Here is a 16,241-nt window from a genome sequence, read left to right on the forward strand (position 1 = left end):
TGCCTCCCGAGTGCTAGGTGGTGTGCCACCACCGCCCAGCATTCATACAATTTCTTAATTGGAATCCCCTATAAAATCAGAATCAAAAAGCAGACCACATACCTCCAACATTACAGGATACACATTACCATTCCAAAATGTCATAGGGAGGAAATACTATTTTGGAAATATCAAAGCTAGTCCAAAAACCAGCTGTGCAAATTCCAAACTCTGCACCTCCATGTCTGATGTCAAAGTACTCTTCAGATCTACAACCCCCTTCATCTTTGGTTACTGCAACAGCTTCTTTTGGGCTGTTTCTACTCCCTGTTTGCAGCTTTCCTTGGCAGATAGCCCACAGCTCTGACATCTCTAACATCTTGGAGTATTCAACACAACTTCAACTTTACAGCTTCGTGATCCACCCGTGATCTTTTTCTGGGCTCTCCAAAGGGTTTGAGTCACATCTCCAGCTCTGTCCTTTGTAGAACTCTAGCCTCTGGTTGACTCCACTCCACTGCTGCTGCTATTTTTGGTGGTCATTCCATAGTACTGGCATCTCCAGTATTCTGGGGTTTTCCACTGCAACTAGGCTTCACCAATAGTCTCATGGGCTTTCTTCATGGTGCCAAGCCTCAACTTCCTTACATGACCCCTTCAGTCCTGGGCCATTAACTGCATCTGAGGCTGCAGCTTCACCAATGGCCTTCTTTGGCCTCTCACAGTGCCAAGCCTCAGCTATTCTCCATGACCCCTCATACCTTCAAAACCAGCACCACCTGGGTGTCTCTTACACATGACCAAGTCCATCTATAGCACAAGGTACAACCTTGGCTATCTCTGGAACACAGCTTCGTTGTGCTCTCAGAAAACATTTCCCAGATCATTTCACCTCAGTGATGCTGGTCTTAATCACTGCCAATTTCTTAGCTCCTGCTAACCAGTATCAATTGTCCCAGTAGTCCTTTCTATTCTTGACTCTAAAGTTAGAGCCACATGGCCAAAGCTGCTGAGTTCTGTTGTTTGCTGGAGATGCAACATGATCCCCCTTGTTCTATTACATTATCACAAGCTTTCTGTTTTCCAACTACTTTACTGCCTAAGCTTGGCTGCTCTGGAACTTGCTTTGTACTTGAACTCAGAGATCTGCATGGCTCTGTCTCCTGAATACTAGGATTAAAGGCATGCACCATCACACCTAGACTTAAGTTTTCTTTACCTGGAACTTGCTCTGAGCTAGACTAGCCTTGAACTCAAGATCTGCTTGCTTCTGTCTCCTTGGATTAAAAGTGTGTACCACCATGCTTGGACCTGAGCTTTTTACTATATATCATAATCAAGTTGAAAACTGAGAATAGACATCAGAATCTATCCCTTGTCAATTTGATACATATTAATATCTCCTTATGTCCAAATGAAAACAATAACCAGGTCCTAATAATGCCTATCACAATATAACTCTCCCTTGTACAACTGCAAATGCATAAGTTTAGCTTAGTGGGTCCTTGTCCCATGGTCACCACTCAGTTGATTCCATTTAATATCTTTGAACACAGCATTCAGCTCCATTTCATTTCATGGAGCCCCTTTACTCTTTGAACCTGCATTTTGTATTTTGACTTTCTAAGCTTGCTACACTTGATCAAAACACTCTTCATGAGAATAAACCAGAGAACAAAGACGATGCTGAGCTTTTTTAAACTTTTTTTTTTTTTTTTTTGGTTTTTTTCAAGACAGGGTTTCTCTGTGTAGCCCTGGCTGTCCTGGAACTCACTTTGTAGACCAGGCTGGCCTCGAACTCAGAAATCCACCTGCCTCTGCCTCCCGAGTGCTGGGATTAAAGGCGTGCGCCACCACGCCCAGCTTATGCTGAGCTTTTTTGAGGCTTCCTTTGTCAATGCAATTCATAGAAATCTCTTTACCTTAGCTTCGGGCACACTCTTTGGACAAGGGTAAAAAGCAGCAACATTCTTTACCAAAACACCGTAAGAAAAACCTCCAGAATCCAAATGACCCTTAGCACCAATGTTTTCCATATTCCTACTAGGAAAGTCTATTAAGTCCCATTTAAAGTATTCTATAGCTTTCCAAATCCAAAGTCACAAAATCCATATTCCTCCAAATGAGAGCATGGTCAGGCCTATCATAGCAATACCCCAGTCCCTGGTACCTACTTCTGTCTTAGATAGAGTTTCCATTGCTGTGATGAGACACCATAACCAAGGCAATTCTTATAAAAGACAACATTTAATTGGGGCTGGCTTACAGGTTCTGAGATTCTGTCTGTTATCACCATGGCTGGAAGCATGAAGTATCTAGGCAGCCACGGTACTGGAGGAGCTGAGAGTTCTACATCTTGTTCTGAAGGCACCAGGAGAAGACTGGCTTCCAGACAGCTAGTAGGAGAGTCTCCAAGCCCACCCCTACAGTGACACACTTCCTCCAACAAGGCCATACCTGCTAGTAGTGCCACTCCCTGGGCTAAGCAAATTCTAACCACCACAGTACCTAACTGCCACCACATCACATGTGCTGCCTCCCCACAAAGTCTCAAGCACCTTTGTGATTCTCTGTGACTGTCTATCCTGAAAGCATCTTCCAGTGACCATGGGGAGGGGGCAGGTATCAGACCTCACTCACCAGGAAGTGGCTGAGATATATGACTGGTAATGTGCCAATAACCAGCCTGCCAGTCTCTCCCAGGGGTAACACATAGTAGTACCTCTGGGATAAAGAACTGCTGGGATCTCATGGTGAAGACTGCTGTGGGGCTTACATTGTAGATCCCAGCAGTAGATCCATTGTAGATTCTGGGCCTGACTTCTAGACTCAGGAGCTGAGTGACTTGGGCACTCACTGAACCTTCCTTATTGGTCAAATGTGAGGAATGTCAGATCTTACAGGATTTCTGTCATGGGGCTATTGAGTGAGTTGACTTCACTGTGTGACTAAATCACAGTTGTGGCCAGATATCTGCTCCTTGGAGAATTCAAACCCGGCTGTAGGAGGAACAGAAAAGCCAATGCCAAGGCGGTGACTACTTCCACATAAACATGGGGGACGGGGTACACAGTCAGAGAGGCAACTACCACATGAAGGCCAACCTGAGGCCTGCCTGAAAGCCTAGAGCTGGGGAAGACATGTTTGCTTGGACCGATGGGACATGGGTAGAGGGTATAAAGGGTGCTCCTAAGAATTAATAAATGAGCTTACTGCCGCATTCTCACCTGCTCCAGGAGTCTGAGCAGTTGATTCCATGACTTCTCGCCCACTGTCCCCAAGAGGGACACCGGGGAGCATAGAGGACTCAGGCAACACTGGGCAATGCTGCCTTGTAACTGATCTAGAGGGCAGCATCTGGAGACAACAGCTGAACTCCACCCAGGAGTAATGTGACCTTAAAAACTTGTTTCTTGAAACTTTAGGGGACCAACTCCCTTAGGCTCTCTATGACTGGACTCTGTTTTTAAAGATGTGCTTTCTAAGGGTCTGGAGTATCACCTTGGGGCAGCTACAGAAGTAGGTTTGTTCATCTCTGGAGCCTCAACTTCTTCTATTGACCCTCTTTTCTTACCAACACTTCCATGCCCATCAGCACTTGTTCCTAGCTCATCACCCCTGTACATCCATTTGAGCAGGCATCTCTTAGCTTTTCTACATGAACAGACAGGACTGGCTGGGTCTTTGGAGACACTCATGGCAGGAGATACTATTGCGCCCCAAACATGGGCTGTATAACTTCACTTAGCCACTCATGCCCCTTCAGGGGCCCTTCTACTTTGTTTTCTTTTCACCTCAGCATGGCAGAGGAGTATAGAGGTTGGAACAAAATCAAGCTGGGCATGCTAGCTGCCAGGCAAAGGAGATAGGGAACCTTTGAGGATTGGGCTAAGAGTAAAACCTCAACTTTCAGTCTCATGTTTTTTGTATTCATTAAAATCTCTCCTAGTTGGATGTGGTAGCCCACAGCTGTAATCCCAGCACTTGGGAGGTAGACACAGGAAGATTAGGAGTTCAAGGCCAACCCCAGTTACATAGTGAATTTGACGCCAGCCTGAGCTACACAAAACCCTGCCTCAAAATCATAAACAACATCTCTCTTCTTAATTTTCTACAGTTGAGATCACCTACCGTGAGCGAGTCACCCAATGCTCCTATGACCTTGATATCAGCAGGCCTCAACCTGTGAACTGGAAAGCAAATCTGGGTGAATGGAAAATGAGGGTTTCAGGAAGCCCTGACTTAGTCCCCTATGTCTCTGAGAAACCTAGCTTTGCCAGTGGCATGCCTTGCTCCCACCGGCTGTCAACTCAGGCTTCTCTACCACTTTCACACTGCTTGCAGAATGGCAGCTGCCACACCCACTGAGGACTTGCACGGGTAAGGAAAAGTCCTAGATGCGTCCTAGAATAGGATGTAGACTGACACATGAATGTGTACCTGAGAGAATATGGGGATTACTGGTCCTCAAACTGGGTTGGGCAACGGAATCATCTGTGACCCCTGAACTATCAAGAGCTCCAGATTTAGCAGGTCTGTGGTGGTCTGTGATTTTTGCATGTCTAATGCTCAGGTACTGTGGCTGCCCCAAGTCCTGTCTGGGTACCACATTTTGAGAACTACTGAGAAGTATGTTTTCATTAGGAAGCCATGGAAAGTGGTTTATTTCTGCATTTGTAGGAGAGACCATAACTGTTTCTTTCCAGGTCTGGGTACAAATTGACTCACATAATTTTGGCTGCCATTGCAAAGCCTGATGACAGCTTTGAAGTCTTGTTTCTTAGATTCTAGAGCCGCCAAGTAAGTATCTTTCTTTATTTTTCCTTCCCCCATCATCATGTCTGGAATTCATCACACGCATACACATGGGCGCAAGCGCATGCGCATCCCCCTCCCACTCCCTCTTGCATGATTATAGCCTATGTGGCCTTTCCCAGCCTTCCACAGATACTCTATGCAGTTAGAAGAACAATATCAAATCACAAACCCAGCTGCACACATTAACACACGCCTACAGGGCTAAGCATGGAAACTTTAAAATGACCTCTTCTCAGAGAAATCAGGCTATGGGAGGGGAGGCAAAAAAAAAAAAAATCCCTTCTCTCAATTCCTCCAAAGTGGTTTATTTTAGCTTGTGGTGACAGTCAATCACTGTATTCTTAGGGCTGTAATGGTGGATTCTCTGAATGCCAACTGGTATGCATATGCTGGGGAAGGTCTTTGGAGTTGGTTAAATGTAAAGGCGATGGAAAGATTTGCCTCCAAAGCTTCCACATTTATTATAGGATGAGAGAAAAAGCGGTCCAGGGCCCTCAAGATGGCTCGGCAGGTAAAATCTCTTGCTACCATTGTCTAAAATCATGAGTTTTGTCCCCAGGATCCACGGGGTAGACAGAGATCACCTGTGAGTTGGCCTCTGACCTCTACATGGGCTCCATAGCACAGGCTAGCCCACACACATGTATGCACGTGTACACAGAATAAAATTTAAAAAAATATATAAAAAGCACCTCAAACAGTACATACTTCTTAAATTTGGGTAAAAAGGAAACAAAAATATGCACACATATCCTGCTCCCCTAGTGTGTGTGTGTGTGTGTGTGTGTGTGTGCACATAACTGTGTACAGTTTGTTTCTAAGTGAGAATCTCTAGTTGGCCACTCTGTAGGATTCTCCGTGGAGAGATTAGGCCACATGAAGCAAGGCTTGGTGGGAGGAGTTGACTTATCTAGGATTCTACTGTTAAGATGGAGCCCGTGCATTTCTTAGGTCTAATATTCTGTAGACCTTGGGTTGAGGTTTATTAATGCCATCACATTTCAAGATGCAGCCTAGAAATTTAGAAAAGATGCTTTAGTAATTTCTCTCTCTGGAAAGACAACTATTTCCAGATAAGATTACATTTATGTGGGCTGATTAGATAAATGTTATCTGGAACGAACAGTTCTCTACCTTGAAAGAAGTTCAACACTCATCATTAACTCACGGACATTGCTACAGAGCCCTTATCAGGAGGCCATGTAGGCTCTGGTGCTATATTATAAAGAGTGAGCAGCCTGCACAGAGGTAAGTTGGGGACATGGTCTCAGCTCATGAAGAGCCATACTCATGAGTAGCAGACAGCAGGCTGGGGCTTTATTCTTGTGTAGCCCAACAACTTGAACCATCCAGTGCTGTAATCTAAAAAACCAATTTGCTAGGTAAATTGTTAGCTAGGGCTTCCAAACCCCTTTGCTCTCCAGTTTTAAGAATTTTATGAAAAGATTTTCACAATGATGGTAATTTACTGACATTAGACTGAAACCCCAATTCTGCCTTCGGAGATTTTAATCTAAGTATATATGGATAAATGAGATCTTGCACATATGAGGAGTACAAGAAATGTATTAATTTCACTAAGAAATGATACAGGTCTGAGGTGGTGTAAGTGCCGGTTTCCTGCATTTGGCTGTCATACTTGCATCCATGTATTGAAGGCCACCTTGTTCCTGAGAAGTACTGGTCATTACTAGGCATTTGTTATAAATATATTAATAAAACATATTAGCTTGAATTAAAATTTATGTGGTCTGTGATGGTAATTTTATAGATTCCAAAGGTTTAAATAAGAAATTTAGGGAGAAAGGAAGGGGTATACAGGAGGGTTTGAAGGGAGAAGAGAAAGGAGAAATGATGTAAGTATATTATCTCAAAATAAGAAAAAATTATAATGAATTGTTTAGGGGTTAACAAAGGAAGCAAAGCCTGTAAGCTCACTATAGATGGGACTTTCTCTTTCCTTGCCTAAACATTTTTGAGCCATTCTTGTTTGAATCGGCTGAAGTGGAGGCTATAGATACAGAGGCTGGCTCCATTGACGTAGTTCTCAGTCCTTTGCGTCTCCTTACACTCAACGGATGCTGACATCCAAATAATGTCCGAGTATCTACCCTCCAGTTCACTAATTTCATTTTCTACTCCTCTATGTTGTCTAACCTATAAGCAGGGGTCCCAGTTCCAATTCCCACAAACTTATTCTTACATTTAAAAGTTCTACTCTATCCCTTAGCATTTCAGTGGTCCCTTTATCAAATCCTCAATTGGTTTTTATTTGTTTAAACATATTAAGTGTTTCTTTTAAAATAACATAAAAAATAATGTTGAGGGAGGAAATCACCCGGATAAATGAGCCTCTTAGGGAAGAATTTGAATTGGTTAAGTAGGCTGGATGTTCTAAGGGACTGGCAGGCTCAGCCACCATGGGGCAACACTTCTTGCTGATGGCAGGCTATACCAAGTCATAATTCTATGAACAGATGGCTTTGCAACTTCCACTGAGCACAGGCAGTTGGGTGACAGTGAGGTGAAAGGCCTATAGAGGACTGCTGACTGCTGGGACGTGGCCACTTTCCCACCTTAGCTCTGGGGGAGCTCAGTTTACCTAACTGGGGTAAAATAATAGGATTGGGAGTCTAGCAAGATGCAGTGACTGAGGTAAATGCACGTTTCCTGTTCCAGAATGCTTCTGAGAGCCACACACAGGCAGCATAGTAATGCCTTCCATTCTATAAAGCTATGGGTTGTTTCCTCTGCATGGAATTAGAATAAGCACCTTGAATCCAACAGATAATGAGCCACACCCCCTTCCACTCCTCATGGCCACTTATTTTTGGGGAAAAAAAAACTTTAAGTAAGGAACAGACACCCTCCCCACCCCAAGTAGATATTTAAGCCATCTTAGCTATATGAGAGCAAGACTCAAAATATAGTTAGTGTTTATAAAAGCCACAAAGTGCTTTGTAAATCCTATATGTATATGGAGCAGGAGGGAGACCTTGCAAGACATTATCCTTTACTGAATTCCAAATGCTGATTAGTTATAAAAAATATAACTTGCCCCAGATTTCTAGACTTGATCCTGCACAGCCTCACAGGTGAGCAGGCTCATCACCCAGAAGCTCCGGTGTGTGATGAGAATGGACACCTAGTCCATGACCAGTGATGACAGGCAGTATCCTATTCTGTAACATGGTTTTTGATCTGCACATCTGTGGATTCAGGAACACACTAGGAAAGGTGACTACCAAAAGGGTTTTGGAAATAATTTGAAAGGCAAAATAGATGTTTTACACCATTTGAGTGGTGGTACTGTGGCCTAGTTTACTTATACACTCTGAGAATCATTGGATGAATTCGAAATTCTCAGTTATTCAGAGTTGCTCAATATGTATTTAGTGGTTTCTCTCATTTGCTAAGCCAGTGGGGATGTAAGAAGATGGTCAGCTCTAACAGGATGTGTACCACATGTCCCCATTTCAATTAGACATCATTAACAGGGTCTCCAGAGAGGGAAGAACTTACCAGAAACACAGTAACAATCAGAGAAAATAGTCGTGTGCTCTTTTACTAAGGTTTTTCTTTTCCCTCTTTTATTTTTTTAAACATGTAACTGCTTCAGGTGCAAATATGGTTAGAATGCTCAGTCATGGATGAGTGGCACAAAACTGAAAAAAATTCCTTATTTTTTATGTCATTTTCTGCAGTCATTTTCCTGAGTGGTGCTTTCCAAGAAACTCAGAGGAGCACCCCAACACTCTTAAATGAGTCTGAATTCCACTAGATGGGCATGTGTGGTTTAGTCATAGGCCATCTGGTTAGCTCAGCAAGGCTTGGATCAACCTATCTATCTGCTTACTTAAACAGTGCCTATCACTGAGGTATCTCAGATCATAAGACCTTGAGATCTGCCCTTGAATTCTTCAAGCACTAATAAACACAATAGTCACCAGGGTCAGGGAGTAAGGAAGAGACTGTACTTTATCTGGTTTTTAGATGTGGAGATATGTTCTAATGAATGCTTACCAAGACAGAAACACAATTTAGGGAGATTGCAAAATACTTTACAGATCATCCTCTCTCAGAGTAATAAGATTAAAGTATGGTTATTAAAGCTTTCAAACTGATACTCTATCTATCTAGATATATGCGATATCTCTATACTCAGACCTCTATCTATGTCTTAGAATAAGGGTTTTTAACTGCCAGAGGGCATACAAATAAAGATGACCTTCTCTTTCTGCTGTTAAAGTCCACCCAATAAATAGATCAACAGAAATTCAGTGTCATCAAACACAGGAGCAAGAAGTATTAAAGACTAAACTTCATTTATCATCATCTGCATCACTTCTGTGGGGTTTGTGTATGTGGTTTGGGCCCCCAAAGACTCAAGTTCCGAAGGTTTGGTCCTCAATATGGTGGTGTGAAGGAGGTAGAAACTTAAGAGATGGGCCCAATGCAAGGTAATTAGGTCAATGGGGACTTGAGTGTGTCCGTGGACAGAATTCATGCTGGTTTTGCAAGGTGAATTAGTTCACATTAGAATGTGCAGTTCAGAGGAAGACCATCCCAACACATGGCCCCCTTGTCAAGTCTTTTGCTATTGTTTTAACTTTGCCACAGGGGCCATCACCAGTGGCCAAACAGATAAGCAGTCTAATATTAAATACCAGGCACTAAAGCCATAGACTAAAGAGAGCTTAAATACTTTTAAGGTTCCAGATTCTGGTTATTGTGTTACAATTAACAGGCAATGACAGGTAAAGGATTAGATATGATTGTCTATTTTGTTTCACTATAGTTTTGAAGAATAAATTTTGAATCTAGGCTTTAGTGAGCTTTTTATTTCTTTGTTTGTTTGTTTTGGTTTTTCAAGACAGGGTTTCTATGTAGCCCTGGTTGTCCTGGAATTTACTCTGTAAACTAGGCTGGCCTTGAACTCAGTACTTAAGAAATCTGCCTGCCTCTGCCTCTGCCTCTTGAGTGCTAGGATCAAGGTGTGCACCACCACCACCACCACCCAGCAGTGAAATTTTTTTAACTCACTTGATAACTATTTGACTTAATCTGCATGTGCAAAGTCAAGACAACTGTGAAGGTGAGTGAAATCATGGTACTTATTTGCTCTGCTCACAACACAAGGAGACAGAATTACTACAAATGTAAGACTCCTTAAAGGTAGTGTGACTTCTCCAAACCTAATTTTCTATTTTCAGTAATCCAGGTCAGAGGTTAAAATAGATCAGCTAGGACAGAGACTCCCAAATGGCTTATAGGAGAGATTCAACAACTTGCCAGCAAGTGAACTGAAAAATGAGCATATCTAATTATCCTCCAGTGCCAAGCATGAGGGCCTATAGCATGGACGTCATTGATAGCTAACGTCCTGCGTCACCTGGGTCCCACTACAACCTTCATATGACTTTCCATATGTACAGACATCATTTCCCAAGCTGCTTCACAGCAAAGAAAGCTGCAGTGCTCATAGTTTCCTTTTTAGGAAGATTGTTAATGACTGTCTAGAACATTCTGTGAGTCTCATATTCAGAGCCCAGCAACATTTTAGAAAACAGTGAAGTCAGTGGTGGCACACCTTTGATCCTAGCACTCGAGAGGCAGGGGCTCTTTGTGAGTTCAAGGCCAGCCTGGTTACAGAGTGAGTTCTAATATAGCCAGAGCTACATAAGGAAACTATGTCTGAAGAAGAAGAAAGGAAGGATGGAAGGAGGGAGGAAAAGGAAAGGAAGGACACACAGTTGAGACAATGGGAATGGTACTTTATAATGCTCTGTGCAGCCCTGAACACACTCTGCACATTCCTTGGGTAAGAAGTATGGACTGGCTAATTTTGCTTCCTGTTTAAAAGTTAATTTAAAAAAAAGAAGAAGAAGAAGAACAAATTCACCTCTGCAGGTTTTAAGACAGAAGCACTGCACTCAACAACCCTTAGACTCCTGGTACAACATGGTCTAAACGTGGGGTCAACGCTCAATAAATGCTTTCTGATAGTGATGCTATTATTTTAGTTAAAGAATAATCAAGCATAAACATGACCTGTGGCTTCTCACAGAGCCATAAATACTGTCCTAGGCCTTCTTGCCCATCTTGAGCTCACACCTCTGGAATCCTTGGCATTTTAAAGTTGCTGAGACTTGAAGTTCAGACCTCAAGTTGAGTTGAAACTCACACTGAACATGACAGTCATGTACCTGTTGTGGGGACTGAGTCCGAGGGGTCCTTGTCAGGACAGGTGAATTCTGTTCCTTCCTTCATCTGAAATGAGACAACCATGGAAGTTAGAAGTAAATGCACGTACTGGGATAGAGGCAGGGTGGGAAGTGGGCTGTTATATTGGAGAAGACCGAGTATAATTAAAACTGAATAGAACTTCAGTGTTTGTTAAGATCTCTCTTCAATCTGTCTCCTTCACTCCAGGGCTGCCGCCTCCTTCACATGAGCTCAGGCCTTTAATACTCTTGCGTGGAATGTTGCAACCCTCAACCGTGTCAATACTCCCCCCCCAGGTTGGATGGTCTCCTCTTCTCCATTTGCAGTGGTCTCTCTCAGGACCCTCCCCTGCCTAAGTCTCAGTGAAACCAGGCTGTTCCATCCCTGCTGTTCCTTATTGTGATCCCAAAGGCCAGAATGGCACCAGGCATCCCAGAAGATGAATTCTATCTGTTGAGTGAACAAACCGCTACCATATACCAACCTCAGCATAAAACCATCGAGCCCAATACTTCCTACTCTAGTCTGTCCTTGACCAAGGTCTCCATCCTTCCCCACACCCCCAAGCCCCTGTGTAAATAGGCCCCTCTATTCTTTTCTTCTCTCCATTTCCTAGTCGTCTACATACCAGGCTCATTCCTAGCCACTCTTCAAAACTGAGACCATGGGCCCCTTTAGGAAAGTTGTCTTTAACCATCTAAGTTGGTTTTTCTTCCTCTCTGTCCCCAGAAGACCCAATACAAATTTTAATTCCAGCTGCTATTACATACAGTACATGCAATTGCTGGCTGGTATGTCCGTTCCTCTACCCAACTATATTCTTTTGGAACCAGTGTATTTTATTTGTGTTTTAAAGTCTCATGTCTAAATTTAGAGCTAAGATAAAAGGATGGACTATCCAGAGACTATCCCATCTGGGGATCCATCCCATCATCAACCACCAAACCCAGATACTAATGCACATGCCAGCAAGATTCTGCTGAAGGGACCCTGATATAGCGGCCTCTTGTGAGGCTATGCCAGTGCCTGGCAAACACAGAAGTGGATGCTCACAGCCAGCTATTGGATGGAACACAGGGTCCCCAATGGAGGAGCTAGAGAAAGTACCTAAGGAGCTGAAGGGGCTGCAACCCTGTAGGTGCAACAACAATATGAACTAACCAGTACCCCCTGAACTTGTGTCTCTAGCTGCATATGTAGCAGAAGATGGCCTAGTCAGCCATCATTGGGAAGAGAGGCCCCTTGGTCTTGTAAACTTTATATGACCCAGCACAGGGGAAGGCCAGGGCCAAGAAGTGGGAGTGGTTGGATAGGGGAGCAGGGGCGGGGGAGGGTATGGGGAACTTTTGGGATAGCATTTGAAATGTAAATAAAGAAAATAATAAAAAAAAATAAAGTCTCATATCTGTAACCCATCTATCTATCCATCTACTTAGTCACTCAACAGATCATGCTTGGGCACTGACCCTGAGTCCTTGCCTCTCTGAGCTTTTATTTTTGAGATGTAGAAGAAACTTAATAGTGTACCCTGAGGGAAAATAGAAATACAGACAAAACAATGTTAACACTTCTCTAGAATTCACTGCATGCCAGACGCTGGAATAAATGCTTTCTCTTTCTTAACATACTTTATAACTCTCTGTGGCAAGACCACTACAGTCGCAGCCATCACTTCCCAGACGACACCTCAAAGCACAGGGAGGTTAAGGCCTTGCTTACTGACACAGAGCCAGGCCATGGAAGAATCCGGATTTGCATACAGAGCCAGTGGCTTCGTCTCACTGTGCCTGCTTCCTTCTAGGTGTATCTATGATATCAGAAAATCCAGGGCACACTGGTTACCCAAGAGTCTCTCAGCCTGGGTCTCCTAGAGAAGTCCAGGCTACAGCTTGGAGCGAATACTTCCCTTTTTCATAAGATGGGCAGAGAAGGTCAAAGTTCACCTTTATCTACCTTTGTCCTGGATTGAAGATGCCAAGCTTTAGGTGTCTGAGTCCCTTCAGGAGTGCAAAGTGTCCTAGCTAATCTCAGCAGGAAGAATCTGAAAGCAACTGAGATAACCCATAGTCAAGTTGAAAACAGTGTAGGTGTGGATCAACTCTGTAGCTATCTGGTCTCCAGGCCTCAATTGACTTCTACTACTCAGACAAGTTTTGTTTATTTTTCCTTTCTCCTTAAAGGCTCAAGGACTAACCAGAGGTCTGTGATTGGTCTGAGGTATCTTGTCACAGTGCCATGGAACCCCAATGCCTCTTGACCCATCAAGAACTACATTGAGACAGGTCTAAAGACTGTGTTGATCCAGGCCACCAAAGGAACACTTCATGAACACTCGCCGAGTCAGCCCTGGCTGAATTTCAGAAACTTGTTACAGTTTCCACAACACTTCAGCTTTCAGTGTGCTCAGAGACAACACAGAGAGCCAAGTAGAAGGTGACAAAGATGATTCAAGGCTGTTTTTTCCTTACCTGAAGCTTTGCTATGGGTTTCAGCCGTCTGGCCTGATAGTTGCTATTTTTGTAGGTGAACAGATAGGGACTCTCCTGTAGAAAAATAGTAACATGTAACTGTGACCCAGAGCTCTCCATCCATAATAATCAAGCTTGTTATCTTTGATGTGGTTAACTGGAACCTTCATATTGAAAGGTTTCAGATGGTGGGATGGGTTCAAGAGAGAACTGAGGAGATTATTGGGGAGTAAGGAGTTTATTTTAAAAGCTATGAGCATCACAGACAAGCAGACAGAAATATAATGTCATGGCATGGGCACTGAGGACAGTCCAGGCCCCAGCACCAGAGAGAGACAGCATGGTGGGGTAGCTGAAGAGAGGTACAGAGTCCATGTGGCAGAATAAAGAATGGGCAGGTTTCACAGTATAAATCTGTTAGCTAGACAGGAGCCAGGAATAGAGCTAGGAACCAGGATGCCTGTGACCAATACCCTCTTAGCTATAAATTCACTTCCCATGAAACAGCCCTGCCCCCAGAGGTCGGTCTGTAACCAGGGACCCAGGAGGTGCCTGTGGATTTCTGTGACTGGGAAAAGGCTGCTGCGGGTTATGGCCCGGACAGTTGCTGGATTCTAACGCTGCATTCTTACGCATATCTTAATGAAGCCAACCCTTTCCCTGGCTCTTTCCTTCTATTTGCCTCTTGGCCCTCTGAAGAAGTTCCCCAGGCTTTGAAATGGCTCATTTGCAAACCACCAGCATCAAGATCTGTGTCACTGAGCTAAGTACATGTATCTCAGCCAAAAGAGAAGTTCATTTTAGGCTTTTTGGAAGCCATAGTGAAGAGGGGAAAAGGTGAATTATTGCTTCTTATTGCATAGCACAATAAACTTACTAATTCATCAAGAAGAATCAACCTTCATTCCACGATAGAAGGAATTTGCATCACTAATGTTTGCTTATTTCTTTATCCATGTCTTTGGAAAGATTGCTTATATGACTATCACATGTTGGACACATATTTAGGATACAGCCTTCAAGACCCCTTAGGATTGACTCATCAACTCTGCCTCCTGAGGGAGAGGAAGGGTTTCCAGTGGCACCTGGGGCACAAGACCAGGGCCCAGAGAAGGTGAATGGGGCCATAGCTGGAAGCCAAGAGAGCTGTGGTTTTGTTCCTGTGATTTCCATGGGTATGGAGGGCCTTCCCTCTGCTAGCCTGCTCTCACAGTACACAGGAATATGTTTTAGGACAGCTAAATGTACAAACTATGCTCAGGCACAGGACAACAGACCCAAGACTGTCAGGGGGCTAACATCTCAGTAAGACCCTACTTTTCAGCAAATTCCATGTGTCTGCCCACATCCCAGCTCACCCAGTCCAGTGTCTCTTACCTGGGAGGGACATTTCATTGTCTTTCTCTCTGCAGCATTGAGTAGCCCATCCTTTTGTCCCACTGGTTCCATCTAGAAAAGAAAGTGATGTCTAAAACAGAGGCACCTCCCTTATGCGGGGCAGCAGCCCTCCATGGCACGCCTGAGGTGCCCCCTCCCCCAACCAGGGAGACACTCAAGGTTTACTCTTGGATCAGCAGCCCATTGGGGACATTTCCAGCTGTCTTAGACTTAGGGATCAGAAGCTTAACCCTCAGTGGGGGTGTAACCTGCTGCTGCTCCCTGGGGATTCTGTAGCACTCGTATTTAGAGACCACTGTGTGAGGGTTAGTGGTTTTCTTGGATTTTGATTTTTCATAGGCAGGACTGCCCACTTCCCCAGTAGCACAGGAGGAGAAACTGAATATGGTTGGGGCAGGTATCCTAGGCAGATGGACATTGGTATTCTGAATCAACCAGATATCCTGCAGCAGGTTGCATGGCTTCATGATCACCCTAGGGTGGTTGTCATGTCCTATCCTCCATGCCCAGATCTCAGCTGGCTCACTGATGATTTCCATGGCAATGACAGTAGAGGCAAAGAGGAAGGGCAAGTCCGAGGCAGCATGTGAAAAGCATGTGTCCTGTTCCTGGCTTCTCTTCTTCAGCTATATTCTACATCAGTGGCTCTCGACCTTCCTAATGCTGTGACCCTTTAATACAGTTCCCCATGTTGTGGTGTCCCCCAGCCATAAAATCAGTGCACTGCTACTTCATAACTATAATTTTGCTATTGTTGTGAATCATAATGTAAAGATCTGATATGCAAGATATCTGATGTGACACCCAAAGGTGTTGCAACCCTCAGGTTGGGAACCACCAATCTACATGCACATAAACTCAGGTCCAGTTAAAAACCAAAACCCAAACCCCGTACCTCTGCATTGATGTTTACACAGCTTCACATGAAGCCAAACAGGCTCCAGTCTTTAACTGGGCTGCAGAGCTAGAGTGACAGGGAGTCCAGCTTGTCTCCCATGCTCACTGACAAGGCTGTCCAGTGACTTAAGAAAGAATGCCATAGCATGGTGACCACAAAGGCCACCTAAGGACAGACAGCAGGGGGAACCAGAAAAGCACTGGACACTGGGAACAAAGGCAAATGAAGAATTAGATGTTTTGTTTTCTATGCTGGGCTTCAGGAACAGGGCTAGGCAACTTTTCTATTACTAAGCCCCAGGCTGAGCCCAAGGGAGATGCTTTAAAAACTTTGTATGGACTGGAGATGTGTTTCAGTAGAGTGCTTTGCCTGGCATACTTAAAACCCTGGCTTTGATCCTCAGCACTGAATTAAGACCTAGTGTGGTGGCACATACCTATGATCCTGGCACTTTG

At 44.0% G+C, this 16,241-nt stretch overlaps 1 protein-coding gene across 1 annotated transcript in view; it reads right to left on the bottom strand.

Annotated features, from left to right (window-relative positions):
* The window catches only part of Plb1 (phospholipase B1), a 126,154-nt gene that overhangs the window by 63,774 nt on the left and 46,139 nt on the right, over positions 1-16,241 (bottom strand). Inside the window, exons 16-19 of the mRNA XM_021202165.2 lie at positions 14,868-14,939; positions 13,491-13,565; positions 11,004-11,067; positions 4,111-4,169 (exon numbers count right to left, since the gene is read on the bottom strand). Coding sequence (XP_021057824.1) covers positions 4,111-4,169; positions 11,004-11,067; positions 13,491-13,565; positions 14,868-14,939 — 270 coding nt within the window. The remainder of the gene's footprint in view (positions 1-4,110; positions 4,170-11,003; positions 11,068-13,490; positions 13,566-14,867; positions 14,940-16,241) is intronic.

Source organism: Mus pahari, chromosome 7, assembly GCF_900095145.1.
Source record: "Mus pahari chromosome 7, PAHARI_EIJ_v1.1, whole genome shotgun sequence".
Lineage (NCBI taxonomy): Eukaryota > Metazoa > Chordata > Mammalia > Rodentia > Muridae > Mus > Mus pahari.